A 24,950-nucleotide genomic window follows, 5' to 3' on the forward strand; every position below is an offset into this window, starting at 1 on the left:
GCACTTGTGAGTTGGCTATTTTGCCGCGTTCAACAGTATCCATATTTCCAACGATAATACCAGTCGGTCTGGCTATTTTTAGCCTTGTCTAATGATTTACAATACACAGCGAATATCATCTCTTCATCTAAAACAGTAATGCTTAGCAAAATAGAAGATAGGAAATCCTTTTTTTTAACACTTAGGTCAATTCATTAGACACTTTCTAATATTTCACAACAAATACTGTGCGTCAAGATGAAAGTTTGTCACATTAACTAACACAAAGATCTGACTTTTATAAACATTGTGCATGATTGCCTAAAATATGTGCTAAATTAGGATGGATAACCAAGCTGTACTATTAATTCAACAATTTATAGAAAATCATTTTATCTGTGTTTACTTGTTAGTTTGAAAAGTTGCTGTATTTTTTGGCCTCCAAGTCACAACAGCCAAACAATAAAAATGACAAAAATATACAAGTCACATTGGAGTATAAGTTATACAACATTTTAAAATGAAGTCATCTTCAAATATGGAACAACAGACCCAATAAGCACCTTTTAATCTAATATATTAACAGTTTTGTGTTGAGATAACTATAGCCTAAAAACACTATAGAACTGGCTGTTGGTGGTTAGAGGACAAAAAAAAAGACCGATGAATTGCACTTTAGTATAAAATGTAGGCCCAGCCAAACTAATAGTACGGAAAATAGTGTGGTTAATGGATGATGAAAAACTTTTTAAATTTTGGGGGTTCTAAAGGCAGGAATGACTGACATGGCAAACAAAATTGGCCCCCAGTTTTTTTTACATTCAACCTTAATCATCTAAGATGTTATATTCATTATGTAAATGCACGGTATCTGGTGACAGAAGACATGTCGGAGTTTTGTACGTGAAAGTCTAATTTATACACACTTTTGTACAGGTGATGTGGTGCCAAAATCAATAATACACCCTGTAAAAAATTAAGTTTTGGTCATTTTTTTTTTTCAATCAGGCACCATCATTATTAAAAACCCATACAAGTGGGGAAAAATTTATTAAAGCCATTCCAAAAGATTTCCTTTAACCACAATGCTGTTTAGATTTTTTAACAGTAAGTGACAGTTTATCATCATGGGGCATCAGGAATGTTCTCCGTGTAAAAAAGAAACTTTAAAAAGAAATGCCACATTGCAATTGAGCACACTTGAGATCACCCCAGAGAATTTCATTTGGATTTTGACTCAGCTATTTCAACCATTTCATTTTATGAAGCCAATTCTTGGCATGTTGGCGCTGTGTCATTGTTAAGTTGAAAGGTAAAATTCCTTTTCAGTCTTTACAAACTGCTCATAATTCCTTCTTTTAAGTCACAGTTCCAGTTCTAAGTGAAGAGCGACCCCTATTCTCTCTTTTCTTTTTGGTACACTCCATTGATTTACATTGGCTGTATTGTTTTCATGGTGATTTAAACATAACATTTTGTCATGTTGGGTTATTTTGTACCCATCGGTACAAGATGGTAAATGGACTTTCAACCCTCACGTCACCCAAAGTGTTTTGACTGATATAGTACTCATTTACCTACTGATGACACAATCTCAGGAGCAATGTGGGGTTCGGTATCTAGCTCAAGGATACTTGGACAAGGTCACCAGGGTGGGAATCGAAGCCACTCTACCTACCACTGAGCCACGCCACCCAAATACAAAGAGCAACAGCAAAGTTAAACCACACAGCTCAATCTGATAGTATTTGCTTTTTTTTTTTTAATGGTTACTAAGCACAATTGCTAAAATCATGAGTCAAAACACCAATTATAACGCAGTGGGTCAATGTCACTGCCATTGATTGTACTTGGTCATGACTGTCTTCTAGGGAGACTTCATCATTGTGTAACTGATGAAGATTATATACTTCCTAACAAGGCTCCGACTCATAAATGTCAACAAGTTCATGCCTTTAATGCTCACCATTCGGAAAACGTACAACTTTCCATATTAGAAAGTAGTTTTATCATGAATATGAATTTGTCATATTCCTTATACAAACTCTACACGTTTGTCATATCGGATGTTTAAAACTTCATGAATACTTTTTTTTCTTTCTTCACATCACATTTAACAAGATCATAGCATTTTTGCCACTTGAGACTAGACGTTATGCAACATGCTCACCAAGTTTGAAAATGAATGCAGACTTTGGAAGGTCAACTTCTTCAAATAGAAGTCCTAAAGGATAAATCTAGTGAGATTAAGAAATTTCCAGATACCATCCACTCATTGATTGGTCCGTTTTCATATTTTTCAAAAGAAGCTTCTCTAAATCCAATCAAAATAAAAAGGACATTTTTAAACGTTTGAAATCCTCAACAACAAATGAAATTGGTACTCTTAACCAGAAGCATAATGGCCAACAGGCTCACAGATCTCCCAATTAACATCCCATTTCTCTAGTGTTCTAGATATTTACAAAAAGCAAATGTATTATCTTGGTACCAGAGCGGGGTTATTTGAAGATATGGGTTCAAGGATCGATCTGATCGGAGAAACAAACATCTGCAGGACACATTATCCTTAATTTTGAGTTTCATTTACATCGGAATGATGTGTGTATTTGTATAAAGTAGGTGTGCCATCTAATTGTGTGTCCAGGTCTATCCTCTTACTGTGATCCAAGGTTACAATTGTATTGATTTTCAGGACAGGACTCCATTTTCAGTTCAAGAACCTGTGGTGAAATACAGAGAAAGGCATTAGCTATGACTACATCAGTATATGATGCTTTGATATTGCGTGCAAGTGTGTTTGCATACAAAAGAGAAAGTAAGAAATGTGGCTCAGTGAAAAGCGAGGAGTGAGAGAGAGAGAGCAGGTGTTGGAGTGGTTAATGGCTAATACTGTGAATAGCCAGACACGGCCATTGCTGATTAAAGGAATGAACGTCTTCTTTGTCTCATTAATCAACAATGAAGACCCAGGAGCACTTCAGCACCCAGCAGGCGTTCTTCACAGACACTAAAACATTTAATGAATCAATTTCAAACTTGGTTCTTGCCACTGATGGGCCGATCGGCGCAATTGAATGTGACTTAACCCTCGGCACCATCTGTTGCATGTGCCTTCTAATTCAAAATACAAAAAGTGCACATTGAGTTTTCACACAGGTCTGATGATGTGCACGGATCAGGTAAATATAGATCCAAAAGTGCATTTGGGCCTCTTCAGCCTTGCATATATGTAATATATATATATATATATATATATATATATATATATATATATATATATATATATATATATATATATATATATATATATATATATATATATATATATATATATATATATATATATATATATATATATATATATATATATATATATATATATATATATATATATATATATATATATATATATATATATATATATATATATATATATATATATATATATATATATATATATATATATATATATATATATATATATATATATATATATATATATATATATATATATATATATATATATATATATATATATATATATATATATATTATATATTTTTTCTTTATAACATAAGCTTTTTAAAATCAGAGTATAAATTAATTCCGAAAAAATGTATTTAAAGGCCCCTTATCAAGTGTGTGGGGGTACTAATGCAATAGATTGGACTTCACTGAAAAATAACCTGCAGTGTATTTCATTGTAAAATAAACCAAAATAAAGCACCAAAAAAGTTTTGATGTTGGCCATACCTGAAGGTTTGAATGCTGTAAGTTGCACCACCTGTTAATCGGAGAGAAGAGGAGGAAATAAGCAAACAAATGATTTAATTAAAAAGAAGAAATGTCACTTACTTGGCTTCCAGGTGCTTGTTTCATTGAGAAACTCACAACACTTTCTTTTCTGAAACTCTCTAAAAGACAAAAAAAAAATCAATTGTCATTAAAAAAAAATCGTATCTTGTTGTTGCTGTCATTAAAATTATTTTTAAAAAGGATTAAAATCCTCTGATAACTTCACACTGCTGAATATGTCAGTTTGATGCCACAAAGACACGTGAGGGAGAAATGCAGTGAGCAGAATGTGCTAAACTCAGATGGGAAGGTGAGGCACGTTGCATTGCTCAAGGGACTACAAGCATTTCTCATCACGACAGTGTGAGTTATTGAGAACACACCATTCTTGATCACTAGAGAAGTGGAGCTAGAACTGGGAGCTCCAGAGGTCTCACTGGTCTCAGGACTGGAAGGAGTCAGCGGGCTGTGGCCCCAAGACCTGATGGGAACTCTCTGAGAAGGTAGGAAGGTGGTTGGCTGGGAACAATTCTATTTGAACAGACATAAACCAAATTCGAAGTTGACAAAATTCATGGAAGACGAATAAATCATGCAAGTATAGCAATGATGGACACATGTAATGTACATTTATAGAATGTAGACCGTTTATCACTATGTGCTCCATTGCAGACACTTACTGTGAAAGATAATGCTTTTCTCTTTTCCTTGATCCTCTTGATTGCATTCCTCACCTAAACGATAAATGCCATTGAAATCACAAGTTGTCAACCCTCCATAAATCAAAACAATGCAATCCAATAAGCTGCGGCAGTGATGGTAAAGTGAATTGAATGCTAACATACCTCACTGTTGTAAACAGCATAAACTAAGAAAATGTACAGGCCCTGTGAAAAAGAAAATACACAATTTGGGAAACAACTCAAAAATAAAATCACATATGCATCGTCTAGTATTGATTTTTTAGCTTTCAGCAGTCCACAAGATGTACAAATGATTTAATACGACCAACAGATAACGATTCATAATTCTCAAAGACTAGCGATATACATTTTTCTTTGGTTCATTGTAATTGAATTTAGACCCAACTGTCACCACTAGCTTTCCTTTCATCAACACAGTTCTAAAAGCATTTTAAAAACACACGTTTACACTGTTACAAAAAAAGAATATTGTACAACTGTGGCAACCACTGCTGCCAGTATGTATACTCAATTCAACATTTTCCCAGTCAGCATAATAAGTATGTGTGCGATTTGCTGAATAATGTGGAATATTCTCCTTGAGAAAGTTGCCTTGAATAATCTTATCTAATGAACACATAATCAAACATGTCTGAGATTTATATCAGTCGGGAAAATAACCTTGGCAAGTAATTCCAATTGGCCCAAAAAAAAAGAATCCTACATATTTACTGTGTAAGAAGTACAATTCTGACCACAGTTTAATGTTCAGACAATGCCATTCATTCCCTTAGCAAATCTGTAGTCAAAATCATCGTCATTAAATTAGTACTAGTAGCCTAATGGTACTTTTTTTCTCCTTAGTCTATAACTCTGAAACAATTTCTGTCCAAGGAAAATATATACTTGTTTGGTGTCCTCCTCCTACCAACATGAGGAAGAACTCCTACTGTCTTCTTACATGCCCTCAGCTGGACACATGCCGTAAATCTAAATTAACAAGCAAGTCTCTAGGGGTCACAGAGGGGCTAGCTCTTGATTAATTAAAGATCAGAGGAGGGCGGACGGCTGGTTGAGGTACAAAAAAACTAGCAAAGACAGAGAGAGTCTGTGGAAAATAAAAGCAAAACGGAGGTATTAACGAGGAAAAAAATAAAGCACCAGAAGAGAAAGGAAGCGACTGTTAAGCAATCAGGGGAGGAGAGTTATAAAGGTAGATATGGTATGAGCTGACTGGAGTCTCCCACATACTCACTCACGTCTATGCATTGTGCACACTTAGTACTTGCAGTGATATACTCAATTTTCAGTGCTATCATGTTTAGCTTTTCTTTCTCACTTTCATTGATTGAAGTCTTAAAAAGGGAGATGTTGTGCATGTTGCTGAAGTAAAAAAAAAAAACTGCTTTTGAGAAATCAATATTTGATCATCAGTCCGACCAGCAAATGTCAATATTCATGCATCATCATTGCGATTATATTTGATGTCTGGAAAGTACTAGAAAAAAAACTAAATTTCACTCACTTCTGTGAAGCTGTTTTATACTGGTCAACTAAAATAAGAATCCATATTATATAATATTAAATAATCTAAAGAAAATGTAGGGTTAAGTCAAACAATTCTAATTGTTTTCTCAATGGTGTACTTATGTACAATAGACACTCATTTTTGACATATTTAAAAAATATATATATTATTATATAACACCAAGTCATAATGTTCTCTAGTGTAGGGAACTATCAGGCAAAAAAGGCTAGTTCATATGGCTTTTAAGGGGATGAAGGTCAAGATTAGGCTAAAAATGGGTCTCTACTGTCACAAAAAATGTTGGAATTGAAAAAATAATATAAATGTGTCACTTTTAGTAAATACTAGAGAATTTGGGTCAACAGTTCAATTACATTTGGAACACAAAATGTTCTTTTGAAAGTAAAAAAGCAGATTCATTTCAAGGATTCCTTACTTGGAAGGCATTGAGAGCACTGAAGATATAGGCAATGACGACAGAGAGGTGGACCAGCACTCCACATAGCCAAGTTAGGCCCAGAACAGGCAGGAGGATGAGGACTGGTCGAGTTACAGCCCTGCAAACAATAGAAGATTGACACCAGGTGATCAACTAAAGCCTTGCAAAATGGCTGCAGAATCTCGTACTGATGATGATCGCATTTTTTAGCATTTTACACAAATCTCGGAAAACTAGAAAAAGGACTTAAAAATATTTCTGGGATTTTGGGAAGGTTTCTTGTTAGACAATAAATCCAACTCTTGTCTGAACAGTTAGTTCCCCGTGTTCATTCCTTTAGCATTTCTATTACAATCATTTTTTAAATAATTGTTGTACGTGTATTACATCATTGAACCATTTCAAGGAAGGAGGCAAAACGTTTCTTTTGTTCGACCCACTATTCTTGTCACCTTGCTGCACCTGGGGATGCGATTGAGTTTTCAGATAGTGCCGTCTCTGCAAGGACAAAGCCAGAACTCACTTTATTCTCTTTTATGTTCAAAATTTGTTTCCATTCTCCGAGTGTGCACTCTTGTGCTGGCACAGATTTCTAGACTGTTTATGCAGGAATAAAGAGACACAATTATTTTAGGTATGGTGGAGTGCTATGTTTAAATGTTAACATGAAGGACATTTGGCTGAACAGAAATATAGTCTCATCAGAAGGTGTGTAGCACCAGATTCTAGTCTCCAACTGCATTCAAAATAAATCACTGCCATAGCTTTATTATTGGTTGACAAAAGTGTCAGAATATGACAATAGAGCATATTCTATTTTTCAAATTCCGTGTTTCAGTCACTGTTTACTTCTTGTTTATAGCGATTTTAAACAATGACCATTTTTATTGCCTATTAAATACATTAATATCTCCAATATGTTTATGAGGGTGCTGGAGCCTATTTCCCCTGACACTGGATAAGAGGCAATGTCCACCTTAAGTTTGGTACCAACCAATTACAGAGGCAAAAATAGCATCAATTAATTTTATAGGGCCTTTCAATGCAAAAGATGTTGGCATAATCTTGACTAAGTGGCAATTTATTTTATTTGCCATCATAAGAATAATTTTCTGGTGTATGATAATTTCTGAGTACAAGATGAATACAGTTTAATCCAATCTAACTTTCATGATCTTTTGTTTAAATAGAACTGCAAATAGTCACAGCAGAAGATATAAATAATAAACCTGCAATATTCCAATTTAAGTATAACAGAGTGAAAGAAGGTAGCAAGATGAATGCTACTTGCAAAATGTCTCTGATGGGGGAGTGTTGAAATAATTTCCAAAGTAGAAATTCTGTGCACTTGAAGCTATGAAATTATCATTAAATAACATTGGAATGTTCTGATTCAAAGATGTTGTTGTATGGCAATAACTTGACCTTTCCATTCCTCGTTTGCTTACAAAAACCCACACTTAAATCACTTTTTTGTGTATTTGCTTGGCCTTAATATTAAATGATACAGTTAACGTTAAGCGCTACAAACCAAGATTAAGTTATACTGGGACCAGGTGTTATACTGATAAGGCAGAGCTCCCACACAAGACTCCCGAACCACAGCTCATAATCGCTCCACTGTCTCTATTGACCATAGTTTGCTAGAACAACAAGAAAACATCATTTGTGTGTGTGTGTGTGTTCTTGACTGAAAAGAAGACACAAGTGGGCATTGAAAATATTAAATAAGAATGTCAGAAATGGGTAGAATTTCCACTTTATCTTACCATGTGAGATCAAAGGTGTGCATTTTTGATGCGGAGCTTGGACTGAGCATTTTAGCACGACGGCGAGCGCTCGAAACCGTCACCATGACGACTCGGCCCAACACAACTGAATTGACCTGCAAATGGAGGACAGCTTCAGCTTCATTGTCTTAAACCAATGAATTGTTCAGGCCTTCCTTGGCTCAGGAATGAAATGGAACCACATACCGCCAAAACAAAAATGACAGGTCCCACAAAAGACCAGATTGTACCAGTCTTCAGATTAAGCCAGCAGTGACCATCAGCCTTGTACTCGTTGACAGTTGTCGCTAGTGTTACAATGACTATTAGAACAGGCAAACCTGCCACAAAAAAAAAAAAGAAATAGTAAGCATAATTGTGGCTTTGAAGTAAAATACGCAGCATTTTTTAAAGACATATTTACAGAACAAGGACTGCTTGGGCATCTCGTGATTGGACTATTTAGTCTGTTCTTCATCACCAAGCCTATTTTGTCTAACACTCTGCACATCTGCATGGAGAGCTACAGAAAACATCTCAATATTGTTGTGCTTATTCACATTCTGTTCTCAGGCACTTATGCGATATAACATGGTGACACAATTTGGGACAAGAACAGCTGCAGGATGTTTTACAAATGTTAAGACTGGGTTAAAGTTGGCCAAAAAACATTATGTCCCATTAAATTCAACAATGTATAGTGGCTTTTTTTGTTTTACATACTAATATGAAACACACTTTGTAGGCTTACGGCACATTTTCTGATTGATTTAATTCTCATGTGTGTTTGCGCTAAAACTTGGTCAATTTAAAATGGAAGAATATGTAGAAATGGTTTGGAGTATAAATATGACTTTCTAATAATCAAAACAATACAATTACTCATCAGTACAGAAAATGAATAAATTCATGCTTTATATAAAGACAATGAACCATTGATGAACCGTTTTTCACCCCCGCATGAAATTATTGCCAGTCCTTGGTGCTCCTATTTATTAATTGTTTCTGACTTAAATACCTTAAGTTAAAATGTGTTACTATTTAGCAATGTGTATGAGATTACCCCAGCCAATGACGTAGTACAATTTCATTCTGCGGTCTTCACTGATGTTGACAGAAACAACTTTGCTCCACAATAGCAAACCTTCCACCAGCATCCAGGAAAAGGAAGCCATAAAGAAGAGATGGAGCAATGCGGTGATCACAAAACATGCACCCTGCCGGAATCAAAGTGGAGAGAAATAATGAAACTGTTACAAAAGACGCCTTTATCCTAACCTGCCTTTTCAGCTATTAAATGCCTTCATCACATCACTCTATTGAAGTCTTTGGCTGACCTAATTTTGTTCTGTTAAAATTAATGATTGCCTCTGAGGTAAGTATCTGATGAATGATTTCTATACGTAGTCATGATGTTAAGCAAGTTTCAGATCAAGTCCCCACCTAAGAGGCCCAGTGACCAAATGCAATTCATAACATAAGGCAGTTGTGACAGAAACAAGATGGATTCTCACCTCATTGGCAGATGCCCAGTCACTGCACATTAAAAGCAGCTCAGCAATGCTAAGAGCAACAATTAAGTTCTTGTGGACTGTTGTGCGATCCGATTTAGGAACGCTAGATCAGGGCAAACAAAGATGAACATCAGCGTGAACAAATACATTAAATATGTAGTCATTTTTTTATTTGTATTTTTTTAAAAGGAGTAGCTGCTTGTATACCGTTTTGAGAACACAAATTCCATATTATGATGCCATCAAAGATGTAACACAACATCAATTGTGAATATATACTGTAATTTGGGGAGAAAAAAAATCTCACATATGCTTTGGAGAAAAAAAAACTATAAGTAAATATGTTTTTCCATGGGTTTCTGAATTGCTTTTCATCCTTAGCGCTCTAAATGTGTGCTCTTGGATGTGTGTGACTCACCCCACAGCAATGAAGAGGATGAAGGTGAAGAGGAGCCCACACAGAGACACTCCACAACCAATGAACGTCAGCACCTGCAAAGCTTTTTTGTTTTCTGGGCTGGGCTAAAAACACACATTCAGACATAGACATATACACACAAATATATATTTATATATAAAACACAACCATCACCCACCCCAGGCAGACAACCAGTATACAATGACACTTTGAGCTGTAAATAGCAACAACTGCAATAAATAACTATATAAATACTTATTGAATGTTACCTGGGCTTCGTAGACCTGCAGTAGCAATGCAAAATTGGTTGTGTGATTGCAGTAACATACAGTGTAGCCATATTGTTTGGAAACAACCTCACACCCTTTGGTGTTCCACCAGCCACCAGTCTCTGGACTAGATAGACAAAGGAATGTGAAGGTTTTTGTTTTTTTAAATATCATCAACAATTTGTGGGTCATCGTCATTGTTTCTATTTCAAAGTTGGAAAATATTTGTTGTTACAAAATGCTCTTACGTGAGATTATAATCCCAGAAGGCGCAGACTGGATCGTATACAGCACCTGCAGGATTCTATTGGATTTATGGAGAATTACAGTAAATGGAGTGAAATAATTAGTACGTATATGATGGGAATTAATTGTGTTTTCTTACCTGCACTTTGTGACGGAGCTGGAAGTGGACTGCGGTACTGATGGGTTGGTTGTCTCCCAGTACTGTGGTGGATATAACAGAGGAGCCCAGGATAGTACCCAAATACCTGAAGTAAACATAATTCATTTTACAAGAATCAAAAGAGGAATGAGGAAAATATTTATCCCGTGTTTGCAAAAGTATATGGAATAAAGCCGTCATGTAATTTGACCCAAAGAAAATTTAAAGAAAATTGCAATTCCAAGTTGTCATGTGTAGTGTACACACTTTCAGCTTTAAAATTCAGAGATTATCATATTAGGTCTCTATTTAGGTAGAACTGTGCCCTGCAATTTTCGGTCAACCAACATGGAACTTTACTCCTGCCTTAAGTGATCTGAAATATGCTCCAGCACCCCTGTGACACTTGTGAAGATCAGCGGTACAGTTAATGAAGGAGTGAAGGTGCCTTAAAATTGCAATTACATCACCATTGCTGAGGGCTCAAAAAGCACATTTGCCAAGACAGGAAAAAAACAACAACCTACCTTTGGCTACCATCCGTGACAGTAGGAACCATGCTAATGTTCTCTTCCGGATTGAACAGAGGTCGTAAAGAACCATACCACGTGTTGACCAAGGTGAGTTTATCAAATCCTGTACAGTAAGCACAATAAGAGATGAAAAAGCATACAATTAAACAAAATAATGTTGTAAAAGAGTTCATTTAGGATCATTTATAATTCATGAATAGTAGTTGCAAAATCCAACAGTGTGCCTCCCTCTATATGACCTTGAAAAGGAAAAAAAAATTCTGAAAGCTCACAACACATTCTGAAATTTGTTCATATTTATGCTTTCACCCATATGGCTGAATGTGCCTGCTTTGTAAACGAAGTAATGTGACGGTGCTGTGACAAATACTAAAAGTGTGAATAAGCAATTGACATAAGAAGTAAATGGTGGGGTCGTGGAGTGTTTGGGTTACCTTTGTAAAGGAGATCTTGTATCTTTTGATGTGGGACTGTAATACAGTCAGAGTTGGAGTGTTTTTCATTCTCGGGTCCACAGAAACTTGTTCCCTTAGATGATTCCTGAAGTCTCTGTTGCTGCACTGACAACTCTATACACAAGATTTCCAAATCAAATTATAGAAACATAATAACAAGAAATATTATCTACTCCTCTCCCCCCGATGTCCCACTTGCTATAGTGTTCGCAAGTGTACAAGATCCCCCCACTTTCCAACAATTTTATAATTTTATCAGACCACTAGACGTGTCCAAAACGCAACATCTTTGCATCAGTGTTTTTTGGAAAAGTGTAATCGAACTTTTTTTTTTTTAATGTTACTCAAAGTGCAACGCATTCATTCTTGACAGGATTTGAGTATTATTGCTCAGTGCATGTAAACTTCAAAGAAATAGTAGCCTTATTTTTTTTAACTATGGACAAGACAATGTGTCCAATGCCAAATTCAATTCAAGACAAGCAGGTTCCCAAATTGGCAACTAGTCAAATAATGTGATTTTGGCACTTGGACTGCTGTGGTGTGACACTCACTGATATTTGGACTGTGAAAGGTAAGATGATCGCTCTCGGACATCAACCCAGAGCTCAAGCTGGTCACCATCCGGTCAATACTCTTCACCACATCCATAGGTCCATTCACCACCTATATATATATATATATATATTTATATATAAAACATACACTGGCACATTATCAACCATGTTTCCAGCTGTACTGAGCTAAGATAGAGATACACAAAATCATTCAGATACAATGATTACGGGGCAAAACAATGATCCTCGAAGAAAGGGCAATGTTTATTTTTTTTAGGGAAGAACCATTTGTTTGAGCTGCCTATTTAATGTTGAATAAATGATTTCTCCAAATATTTTTAACCTAGTCCCCCATTTCACAGTAAAATGTTTACCTTTTCCTGAGCCTAAACACAGTTTGGCTGAAAAACACTCGAGTCCAATGGATAAGCCTGTAATGCAAGGGTAATCGTGCGTTTTGCCATTGTCAGTTGTTGAAACCTCTCATTCTAAACACAATGTTCCTGAGAGCTGAGCCTTGTATACGCGCAGCGGCAGTGTGGCAAGGAGGCGGTTAGAGAGGAAAAGCATGGCAACAGTTTGTCAAAGAGATGCTCATCCATTTAATCTGGGATGAGATGGCCTTGGATTGTTGAGAGGCTAGGGGGAGGGAAGCCAGCGCTTAATACAAACACAACACTTGCCATGAGTTGCCTCCATATGGATCCACGACTACAATCACTAGTGGAACAAGGGTTTAAAGATCCAATTCAGGCATGGTTGGACTCAACTATTAATAAAAATAATAATAAATCATGCTAATTATTGTTATCATTCCATATTATCAATCTACAGAATATTCTCTCATCCAGATAGTTGATGTCAGTTAAGATACAAATTTTGATTTCAATTATTTGTGACACCAATCAGGACAGGCAGTATAGAAAATGGTAGATGAAATTAATGAAAGTACACCATATATTTCACTACTTTGAAAAATGTATCGGTTGTTCTTTCTTCATTCCTCCTATTTTCTCTTGTGTGCTGCTTAAAATACTCTTAGTGTGTAGGTGTTATGTGAAGAAATGTCAAAGCTATAAATGTGGAATTAGTATTTGAATTGCGATACGTCTGTAACCAAAAGAAAGGAGCGTGATATCTCAATTGGTGGCTTTCACTCTTCTCTTTTAACCTCATAATGCATCAATTTATTATTATTTTTAAATCACCCACACACAAACACATTGCCCTCTAGCGGCGAGTGCTGAAAATCGAATCTCTTTACAGTTCATCTACTAAACGTATGAACGTCTAAATGCCTTCATATATTATTGACTTCTGTTATCATTGTGTTTTTCTTTGGTTGTCAGTATACTGGAGGATGTGTGTGTGAAAGACTGCATGTCTTAATGTCCCCTAAATTCCTAAAATGCCGTGCTATATAATGTGTAAATGTTGGTATGACAACATAAATCCTTGAACCATGATGATATCGAATTGGACTTGGCTTACAAAAAACATCAGTATTTTTTAAAGTTTATTCTACCATTGTAAGGATGTGTTGTGTTGCTCTTTCCCTACAAATGTATGAAATAAATCGACAAGAGCTGCCCGAAATGAATTACCACATTAAGAGACACAAAGCCTAAAGTACGGCAATGCAAAGAGGAGATAAGGTGCAAAGCGGTGTATGCTACCTCTTTGATGGCCTGCCACTTGAAGGCATTGTCCTGGCTGATGACGCTGTCTGCCACACTGATGAAGTACTGGCTTAGTTCCTGGACATTTTCCTTGGTGTGGTTGGTGGCATCGGAGTGCTGTGGGGAAACATCAGCAGCCAAAGACAGCAACTGGACCAGGGAAACCATGTCTGTTGGCTGCAGTCCTTCCTGCCGCGTGTCCTGCAGAGCTTGGACAGTCGCATCTAACAGGGCGGATGCTTCGGTCAGGCTACTCAGTCCGGATGAATGTGGCCCAATTACTGTCTAAGAAAAGACACAGGCCTTGGACTGAATTATGGCAACCACAGGACATTTCATTTCAACAGTCTGGTGGGCAACTCTTTGGATCACTAAATATATGTCAAGTCATGGAATGAAAAGGTAAAAAGTGCCTACCTGGCTGTTATTGGAATGCTTCAACAGATGATTCATAAAGGCAGTCGGCTGAGATCTTTGGGAATCACTCATCTGTTTCATTTTCAAGTAACGTTCTAGGTTGAAAAACAAAAAAACTGAATTAGTATATTAGAAGTATTTAAATTCCAGGTTTGTTCCCAACACTGGAGCATTAACTATTTTAATGTCATTACAATGGCTGCCTCTTTTCTGCTTAGGTGAAAAACAACAACACTTGTTCAGATCATTGACACATTCACATCAACCATTTACCACTGGAATTGCAATAACATTTTAAATCATAACATACCTCTGCTACTCATGCAGATAAATGCCAGTGGCTCAGAACAGTCTAACAGACTTGTGAGTTGGGGCCGATCTGACTGGATCTGCAGGGTTCTGCAGCTTTGCAGCGCCATCTCTTGGTGTTTTGCTGTTACACAATGCCAGTTAGACCTCAAATATTGAACCTAGTAAAGGTACATTTGGTAATTCAATGTCTGAACCACTAAGCCTCCCAAGAGTCGCAAGGGGTGCTGGAGCCAAGCCAAACTAACTATAGTGACTAGGCAGGGACACCCTGAATTGGTGGCCAGTCAATTGCAGGGCACAAGAATATGGACAACCATTCATGCTCACACTCCTACCTAGGGCCAATTTCCACAGGTTTATAAATACACATTTCTCTTTAGAAACCACAGCAAAAGTACAGGTTTGATATTGAGTGTTTCTCAATATGCCCTTTTGTCTGTGTAAAATGTCACCAGGAGCTTTAAACAAATGATGCTCAAAATAAGCAATGTATTTTGGACATTCAAATGTAACAGTTAAAAATGGAATTTATAAAAAAAAAAAAACGTTTGGAACTTTTTTGCAGTCTCAGTGGGTGGTGCATAAGAGGGCACTTGTTGCTGTGTTGGCAGAATGTTAGTTCAGCCTCGTGGTCAGTGCACTCAGCTGCCCATCTGTGAAAAGCCACTTAAAATGTAGGGTTGGCTGTTAGCCCTGTTGCTGTGCGCTTAATTTTAACTCTGTGGGAATGTCTCGAAAGGATAAATTAAACTGTAGAATTTTTTTTATGGCTTTAACGTTATTTAATATTTCTTTATTTTCTTGAACCATTTATCCTCACAAGTCCTCAGGGGGTACTGGAGATTCTCCCACCCAACTTCGGGCATCAGGATGGGGGCCCTGAATCGGTATATAAATGCTAATTCTTAGACGAGACCCAATAACACAAATAAACTCAGGCTGAAAACTGAATACAATTAGAGTTATCCCATTTGCTATCTATGGTCAGGGCGTTATTATGATAAAAATAAGTATTTGTGACTGCAAAGACTAGAAATGTGGTCATACCATACCTGGACAAAACAAGAGGGCTTGGACCTCCTTGACGGCTGGGTGTTTGATCAGATGGTCAAGGTTCCAGCTGAAAAGCATTGCCTGATTCATTGCCGAACATCCATTCAAAGCACGAATGTGGCGGGTTTCCATGGAGTTATTCCAAACATTTAAGTCAGTAATATTTCCAAAAAAGGGCTCTGTGAAATTCCCTCCAAATGAATCCTGGTCCTGACCCAAAATAAGGATCCCATCGGCATAGATATCTCTAGAAGTGTCTGATCCTGATCCCATGTCCTTCCTTTCCCCATCTACATAGATAGCCCAGAGACTTGTGCTCCACGTGACACAGATGTGATGCCATCCACCATCGTTTGGGAAATATGCTTTGTATGGAAAGTGTTTCCCATGAACAATGAGAGCCAGAAGGATTCTGCCCTGCATGTCACCCTGACCCCGTAGAAGGAATTCATTGGTAAAGACGCGAGCAGCGTAGGAGAAGATGGTCGACACTTCGTTCCATTCTGGGTCCCACTGAATGCGAACGCACACACTGACCGATGACAAAGCAGGAAAGGGCCTGTTGACACGTGCAAATCCTTCTCTGGATGTTTTAGGAAAGTTTAGAGCTGAGAAAGGCAAATCTAAACAAAAGGAACAAGAAAAGCAATAACATTTTACAGGTTTTCTTTTGACGTTCATTTTAGTGAGCCACAGGAATAACTTACACTGCTTGGACGGGGGCAAGGGCTTGGATTCCAGTTTAGAGGGGTTGTTGATCCAGACCTGTGACTGATATCCGATCTGACGCATCAACTCCAATGCCCCCTCGCGAACCTCCAATTGGTCCAAGGTGGCAAGGGAGCTAAACTGACTTCGGCATTTGCTCTCTGCTCGGGAAAAGTCTAATGAGTCATTAACCAGCACTAAGGCCCAGTTTGAGGATAAATGGACCAATCTGGAATGCCCTGCAAAGTCAAATTTTTGGCTTACACACAAGTTTGTCATGATGATTTAGATGCTCTGCGATTGAAAGAAAGTAAAGGTGATAAAGAATGACTTACCATGCAACTCACCCACTTTGTCAGGCCCAACATGTGTTGGCTCACTCTCACACACAACCTACAGAGAAGAGTCAAGTTGACGTTACACTTTTATTTTACATTTAGCGATCACCAAGAGGTTATAATCCTTTTTCTTGTCACTCCTTCAAGGCCTATATGTGTGATTACATTGATAAATAAATCCACAGGAATGACCAATTTAACAGTAATATTGTATGCAATGCAAAATAGAATGAGAAGCCTATTTACCACAACAGAAAACAATATTAGTCCAGCATGCAAGGCTCCAGTCATCTCTATATCAGTCTAATGTTCAGTTAAAACAAAACCTTGTCCTTGGGTCCTGGTTCACGACTCTTGATGGGGAAAAAAAATACAATCTTTTGCAAAAAGTCTATTTAAACTATTGAAGCACAACACAGAGCAACAGGTGGTGTGCAAAAAACAAAAACAAAAACAAAAACAATTAGGTTATTGAAAAAATAAGCCTAGAATCCGTCCTTTTCAGCAAAGACAGCTGAATGTCACACCCTAAGTAATCTGGAAGCAAAATCCACACGTGTAGGACAACTGAAGGTAAATCCATCCAGACTCGTCATCAAGTACCTCTGCCTCTACTTCCAACATATCCAGCAGAGGTCTCAAGACTGGCAGACAATCAGCAATCCCAGCGTCTGTGTTCGCAGGGCATCTATTCTGCCTCTTCTCTTTTCCCTCCTTTCTCCTCCCTCCCTCCAGACATCATACCCCTCCTTCTCTAGCACCCCAAAGCGATCTAGCTTTGTCATGCAAATGAACTCTTCTTTTTTTTCTGTTCAAAGAACAGTACTTACGCAAGTAGTGTCAAGCATTTGGCAAAGAGAGTTCATCAAGAGCAGCAAAGGGAAGACATTTTTACCACATAGTTCTTATTTATTACTTGTGTAGGACTCCATAAGTTCATCGAAACATCTGGTTTATTGTGACTCATCATGGTGCTAAATAAAATTGGAGGTTTGAGTTTGAGGGACTCCCATTTCCATTGTTGACAGAGAACAAGGTGTTACTTTGACGATCTAGTATTAACACTCCAAATCTCCTTTTTACAACATTATTTCACTGTTTGGCGAAAGGACGCTAAAAAGTACTGGTTTTGATACAGCATATTATGTCAATACATGTTTTTAAAACCACAACTTTCAAAGCCTGTGAAGAATATGAAAGAAAACAAGAAACAATGCACTTGAGCCTGATGGTCATTTGTTGCCAAAGTAAATCTTTCGGAAGTAAAATTGTCGTCACATGAATTGAGGGAAGGACCATTTGAAATATAACATTCTATTAGTATTCCATCTAGTGTCCACTTGAACTTTAAGAAAGTAGACAGGGCCCCAGTTTAGAAAACTCTTTTCTGGCTTATCCAAATGCTGGCACGGTCCTCTGCCTCATGCTCCTCACACTTGGAACTAAATACATTCTACTTGAGTGCCAAGAATTTCCCAAAGAACAGAAGCAAGCTTTACGCTATTGCTTTTTCTTAGGATCCAAAGCGAGGGGAACTTTTGAAAAGTCGATGCAAATTTAACACTTGAATATGCAGAATTCATTAGCTTTATTTCAATGTATGAATGGAACGGAAGAGTGTATAGTACATTTCCCTAAATCACGAGCAAGGTAGAATCCAAGCCAGATTACCATGAAATATTCCAGTATTTTCTGCATCTGAAATAAGGTAAAGATATAACAATTCTCACATTGCCATACTAATAATGCTGGTTTGTTTTTAGTCAAGTACAGTTTAAGCTTCACTCCTTACTCCTTTTCCACATCTGACTTTTTTGAAAGACACATCAGCAGAAGTTATGTTAAAACACCTGGTTTAGGGTTTGCAGGTATGTCAGTCATCCACAGATATTGAGACAGAGGCAGCCATGAGTCATGCATGAATAAGGCCATTAAACTAGTAATGGAGAAGAAGACATAGATTGCTCTCGGTAACCATGAGCAACCTGGACCACAACTGGATTTTGGGTACATTTTTTTCAAACAGCATCATGTAGCGTGGATTTCTTCAGTCACTAACATATGAAGTGTGATTGCACCTGCTTTACGTTTTCACACTTCTTTCAGGTCCTGAAGATCAACAGACTTGAGCAGCCTTTAGGGGGACTGTTCACAACACTTGCTAAAGTCACATAAATCTACCAACTTTAAACCTACGTGTTTTACCACATGCAAGACTTATAGTTTTTAACGAGGATCCTGTGGGTTTTTTCCCCGTCATTTGAGTAATCTGTCCAGCTTTTAGCCTGAAGTCAACAAACTTTGGTCAGAGCTCTTTTAATCAACAGACTTAGCTGCATTTAGCCAGAGCTGACAAAGGAAAGTAGACTAATTGACCTCCCTCCCTTTCCTCCACTCCTTCCTCCACTGTAACTCTGCTGCCACTGCCACCCAGTGTATTTCCATGGCAACCTGGTGATTCTAAGGATGGTATGGAAACGTCAAACACTTGGTGGGCTTGCATCGTTGCACACAAAAGAGCAGTGACCTACATGCGGAGGAAGGATGGAAGTTTTTCCCAGAATGGCCAAGCAGTGACCAGAAAAAGAAGTATATATTCTCACCCTAACTTACTATTTCAGTTACAGTATTGTTGTAAACAGTCCAGTAAAATTATGATTCACTTTTCATTTTTGCAATCCACATGAATCGAATTATATCACGACTGTATGTGAATGGTCATTGTCGGTTTGTGTATAGTCATTCCATAGATGAATTATTACGATGCGTTTATGCGCGTTTGTGTATTATTTCTCCATTGTTAACCGGATATACGACTAAAAGTCCGACTGTAGAAAATGGCGGAATGCTGCCTTGTAAAGCAACATTCTTTGCTGGTCAGCAATCAGGGGCCATGTTTGCTTGTTCTAATCTGGCAGCAGCAGATAGTCTTTATGGCTACCTCTGCACCATTAATCAGACCGGCTACTCAGGGCCCTGTCGACAACAGCAGGGGTCATGTCGTCGCCACAGAAACCGCATTTAAAAGCAGCCATATAAATGATATAGGCTTTTGGCATGATACAAAGAAAAAGTGACAGAGGGAGATGGGATTGGGCTGGTCCTGTGTGAGCTGTCTTTAGACAGAATTAGTCCTTAGTTGGAATCAGACAATACTGACCTGACTCACCCCTTCTCACTGTAGAAAAATACAATCGAAAAAAATATTTTCTCCTAATGTACTTTAAATTTTAGATAAATGATTACCATTTTGGTTCTAGATCTGCACGTCACGACATATTTGCTGCATAGTCTATTGGCTGCTTTAACAAACTTGCCTTGAATACATATTCTATTATTCTTGAGATTTTCTTATTTGTTTCAGCTATTTCATTAGATTTGCCATCAGGTAAAATACTTATTTTTGCATGCACTGCAGCAAAAAGTGGAAGACGGTGATAACTACTGTTATGGTAGTCAAGGAGTGTCGTGCAGGATATGATGTGTCATTTGCTAATGGTAGTAGTATTAACTAATTTCAGTGGGTGTTCTTCACTGTAGATGACAATGATGGTGGAGCCAACGTTGTCTATTCAGCGAGCCCTTGGCGGAAGTGTAATTGACCACCTACAGTGGACATGTGATGCATGACACGCTGCTGTCAGAGTTTACAACTGGTCGCTTGGCTGGCTGTGTTTTGTGTATTATTACAAAAAGCCCACAATAGATAAAACACAGAGCCGGCAAAAGAAGTATTTAGGTGATGGGAGTTACAATTTACTTGCTTCTATCCCTGAAAGTAACCCACTGGGTTCTTGCTTCCTGCGTGGAACTGTGTGTATGTTTCTCTTTGCATTATTACAAAATATACATTATAAATAGTGTTCATTATTTCTATATTTCCAGCCTGGGTGTGCATTTTTTGGGGTTGGAAAGCTTGACTATACATGACAAAACCCACGTCAACTCTCAGTTTTACCACTGGATGGTGCACAAGTCTCACCAAGCAGACTATTTGTGTGTCTCACCGCTTTAAAGTTCTGAACATCTGCACCACTTGTGATCACTCCTCATGAGAGCAGACGGGTATGCCCGACTTGATTCACCTGCAGTCACCTGGGGTGGAGGAAATTACAGGGATTGAAGGCAATGTGGAACAGATGTGCAATTAAGGTAACATGGATTTGTTCTCAGTACAATCATTGCTGCTGCCTTTTACAATAACTGTCATTACACAGAGATAAGTGTTTAGGATTTCATCATAAGTTAATGTCTGCTACATATTCAGCCATTCATTTTTAAACAGTTTCTCTTAATATTTACTTTTGCCCCAAAGGACTGCAATCATGTGTTTGAGTGCACAAATAACAATATAACAGAATGATTATTTGATTTAAAAAAAACAACCACTATCTAAATGAAAATAAATGAGAAGTGCAAAATGAAATACCCTGTTGATGAGGTTGATGTGTGCATGAATTTCCTGTGTCTCACTACACTCTAGAGGAGAGTCGCTGCTTACTCAGGAGTGAAAAGCCTCAAATTAAAGTGTTTGTGCTGACAAAGGACAAATGGGATTTTTCCGTTGCGCAAACGGTGCAGGATTAAGTTAGCTTGCACAAAGTGTCAGGGAAAAATGTCTCATGGTCAACACCTCTACTAAAACATGTGCTTGAAATTAATGTTTGTTAGTCATGTATGAAAACCTTGAAAGAAGAACAGGAGGGAGATGGAGAAATGCTTTGACACAATGCGAGAGATGGTGTTCTTATCTCTTGTGTATAGATATGTCTTACGTACCCTTGAAGTGGGCTAAATTGAATATTCATGAGTGAGTGTGAATAAGTGCTCTGTCAGCCAATAGTGTCATTGATAGATGAGGGGTGGACCAGTCCAATCCTCTATAGAGAACCACCACGGTAGCATGTGAGGGGCAATAGGCATAGGAAAGTCTAGCCCTGGAAAAACTGGGAATATAAAACTTGTCTTCAATGTAATATACTTTCCCGTTAGTGAGTCTGATTTCCAGATACTGATGGGTAAATCACATTGGTCATTAGGAGAAGACTTGAGTGAGACGGAAAAAAACATCCAGAAACCCGTTTCCTTCCAATTGCAAGTCCCTGCGCTTCCTTCTTTATCGGGAAAGAAATCCTTTGCAAATGTTAAAATGATGCAATTTCTTCCTGTTGCATGTCTGCGAATGTGCAAATGTTCGGTGTGGTATGTTCAGCAAAAGTGTTTGAAACAAGGCGACGACTCGTGTTCCAGTGCAAGTCAGACAAACTCTTGCTGCCAATGCAGCACGTCTAGCTCCACCAACACCAGGCCAGATGGCATCATACCTCAGGCAGAAATAAATAGAACAGAAGAAAGTAATCTAAAGAGAGAGAGAGAGAGAGAGCGATTGTGTTGATGCTTTGCCTGTCCCTAAGGTCATAGGCCTAATCAAAGTTTTATCCAAATTGGGGTGAAAGGTTTACAATTGATTGTGACCGTAGCCTTCCTAGCAAGTTTCAAACTATTTGGAGACTCTACCGATGCCGACACCTAACAGCTTTAGCCTGCATCAACGGGCGCGCCCACTTGGTTTGCCGGATACGGCATGCTCGGTCCTTGGCCACAGTGGTGCTCCATGCTCGCTAATTAAACAAGTCGGAGGAGGCAGTAAGGCACCATTTGGTCTGCCTACCACCGGAGAAGAAAGAGACAAAGAAGAAGGGGATTAAACCAATCAGAGGAAAGCAACGATGGTGAAAGTTCAACATGTCAAATTTCTAGCGGCGGGTGAGGGAGGGAACAAATGGAGGGACCTTAAAGTGATTGACAGATGTGGAATTGCAGGGTTTGTGATTTAGAAAACCCTGAAAATTTGCAACCTCTCATAGGAGCAAACGGCAAACCTATTGAATCATTTTATTTGCATGCTTCGTTATAGGAATTCAGTTTTGCAATATAATGAACTAATATGCAAGTCAATGAAATACATACAGCCAGTCTATCAATATATATTTTGTAACATTGCTGTTTGGTTCATAATTATTCATTAAAAAAATCAGGAAGTTTCCCTACTTTGTGATGACTCACCTGCTTACATTGTTTCCTTTGACCTGAATGTAATAAAAAAATACTGGAGAATGGGCAGATCCTTTCTTATTAGTATTGCAACGACAAACGTTTGTACAAATCGAGCAATAGAATAAGTTAGGCTGCATAGATATGACATCATATAGGGTAAAAATTATAGCTATAGAAAATGCCTATTCTTTGAAGCTTGCAAAAAAAGTGGAAAGAGTCCTTTAAGATGTTCAAATTGGCTGCCATTTTCCATCCGTAAATGACTATCCAAAGCCCGTGGCCCTTTCTAGACCCCCACAGTCTTTTGTTTTCATTTCTCTTTAGGCAATAATATATTGTCTACAGTGAGTGTAATGATGCCCGAGAGCAGTTGTGTACCACTAACAGGCACTTCTGTCACACACATCAGCATCACTATGCATTGATTTGTGTTTCCTTTAAATCGGCCCCTTTCCTCGGCGCTGGGTTCAGCTGTAATTGCATCTCGCTTAAATGATTCAAATAAGGCTGTGTGTTGCTTATACCTCTCCTCCAGTGTCATTGCCACCCCTAGTTATTTCATTACAGATTCTGTCAGCTTGATAAACAGCAGGGGAGCACCATTGCACAGCTCTTAGCCAGTCTGGCTGGGGACAAAGAAGCGGTCAAGCGGGGCAACAAATCACACCAAACGAAGCATTTGGTCTTTGTGCAAGCTAGTTATGGAAAACTGATAGCAGCACACAGTATACTTAATAGATATAATAAATGTTGAAGAAAAGGGTGACTCCTCTGCTAATTGGAAAGAGTAGGGGGTGACGGAGGAAAGAACCCCACCCATCCTTTGTGTTCGTAGGGCTTTCAGCACTGTTAAATAATCTATCAGATTTTATACACTTGCGGGTGTGCCACACCCACTGCTATTTCTCTGCTTTTTCGGGGCGCTGTTAACTGGTCAAGTGTGCTACCTGTTTTTCATATTTCCAAGCGACAGTTTGTTAAAAGATGTTTAGGTGCTCCCAGACCATGCATACTTAAACACCAGTAATCATAGTGATTTCTAAGAAAAGTACAGCAGTTACATAACTAAAAAGCAACTTTTTCCAATGCAGGCAAGGAAGGAAAAGTGAAAATATTTAAGTTTTCCAGTGGTTGATCGTGCATTTCATATTTTGGCCTTCAGTAGTGCGCTCTTTGATTCAATCCAACTCTCAATAACTATTTTATGGCGATAAAACATTTACGGTAGCGACAGCTGCGACGCATACAACAAAAAAAACATGAATATTAACCTCATACATTGCAATATTATTTAGGAATATAGCCATATTTTAGTAAAATGATTTCCTTCTGTTGCTTCCGACACAAAATCCATCCTTCTTTCTTTCCTCTAGACTAGAAGATTTCAACTACTCTGCCAACCAGATTATCCATTAGTTAGTCATTCCCCGGAATAAAAGTTCTTCATTGAAGCTACCAATTCACCAGATGAACACAAATTCTGCATTTAAGTTTAGGCCAAGGCAGACTTTCATAATAATTTGTCCATTAAAAACAACATCAACAAAAAAGCACGACCCACAACAATTTAGAGCAATTTTTGCTGAAGTAGCTTCAGCTTCCCTCATCTATGATTAAGGGATGAATAGATTTTTTTTTTTTTGCCTTTTCACGAAGTCAACCAACTATAGTGCAAGGTCAGTTCATGCAAATTCATATGTATGTTAGCAAAGTGAGAGTATGGAAAGAGGAGAGAAAGTATGTTGTTTAAGCTAAACCCTCAAGAACATTATGATTTATTTAAGTGGGGGGAAATATGAATAATGTATTGGCTATACAGAGGATGAATCTTTTTTTCATATTAATTGTCAGGAAGGTTCGTAACAAGGGTGCGAGGGTGGAGGGGCTGTAGGACCCAGAGATCACAGGGGCGCTGCTCAAAGCCTCCAGTCCTAAAGCCACAGTTTGACTTGCAAATGAGCTCAAGGATGCTAATTAAAGGGAAGTGGGGGTCTGTATTGAAAGCCGTGGTAGTTGTGAAGGAAAAATGATCTGGGTTCCACATTTCACTTGTTACCCT

At 38.0% G+C, this 24,950-nt stretch overlaps 1 protein-coding gene across 2 annotated transcripts in view; it reads right to left on the minus strand.

Moving 5' to 3' along the window:
* Positions 1–2,542: 2,542 nt before the first annotated feature.
* The window catches only part of LOC144195396 (adhesion G protein-coupled receptor D2-like), a 43,622-nt gene continuing 21,214 nt past the window's right edge, over positions 2,543–24,950 (minus strand). The window contains exons 3-27 of one of the 2 annotated variants that reach the window (XM_077715007.1): positions 20,842–20,929; positions 16,832–16,889; positions 16,496–16,735; positions 15,788–16,411; positions 14,734–14,856; positions 14,424–14,518; positions 14,004–14,291; positions 12,325–12,436; positions 11,750–11,884; positions 11,310–11,418; positions 10,783–10,888; positions 10,646–10,701; positions 10,398–10,524; positions 10,129–10,232; positions 9,711–9,813; positions 9,260–9,413; positions 8,404–8,537; positions 8,197–8,312; positions 6,425–6,545; positions 4,623–4,664; positions 4,458–4,511; positions 4,161–4,308; positions 3,838–3,896; positions 3,736–3,766; positions 2,543–2,702 (exon numbers count right to left, since the gene is read on the minus strand). In XM_077715007.1, the coding sequence (XP_077571133.1) occupies positions 2,695–2,702; positions 3,736–3,766; positions 3,838–3,896; positions 4,161–4,308; positions 4,458–4,511; positions 4,623–4,664; positions 6,425–6,545; positions 8,197–8,312; positions 8,404–8,537; positions 9,260–9,413; positions 9,711–9,813; positions 10,129–10,232; positions 10,398–10,524; positions 10,646–10,701; positions 10,783–10,888; positions 11,310–11,418; positions 11,750–11,884; positions 12,325–12,436; positions 14,004–14,291; positions 14,424–14,518; positions 14,734–14,856; positions 15,788–16,411; positions 16,496–16,580 (2,934 nt within the window). In that variant the 5' untranslated portion in view covers positions 16,581–16,735; positions 16,832–16,889; positions 20,842–20,929 and the 3' untranslated portion in view covers positions 2,543–2,694. Of the gene's footprint in view, positions 2,703–3,735; positions 3,767–3,837; positions 3,897–4,160; positions 4,309–4,457; positions 4,512–4,622; positions 4,665–6,424; positions 6,546–8,196; positions 8,313–8,403; positions 8,538–9,259; positions 9,414–9,710; positions 9,814–10,128; positions 10,233–10,397; positions 10,525–10,645; positions 10,702–10,782; positions 10,889–11,309; positions 11,419–11,749; positions 11,885–12,324; positions 12,437–14,003; positions 14,292–14,423; positions 14,519–14,733; positions 14,857–15,787; positions 16,412–16,495; positions 16,736–16,831; positions 16,890–17,080; positions 17,523–20,841; positions 20,930–24,950 lie in introns of those variants that run through there. The other variant, XM_077715006.1, reaches the window with a different exon arrangement.

The sequence above is a fragment of the Stigmatopora nigra genome, chromosome 4 (genome assembly GCF_051989575.1).
Source record: "Stigmatopora nigra isolate UIUO_SnigA chromosome 4, RoL_Snig_1.1, whole genome shotgun sequence".
Taxonomy (NCBI): Eukaryota; Metazoa; Chordata; class Actinopteri; order Syngnathiformes; family Syngnathidae; genus Stigmatopora; species Stigmatopora nigra.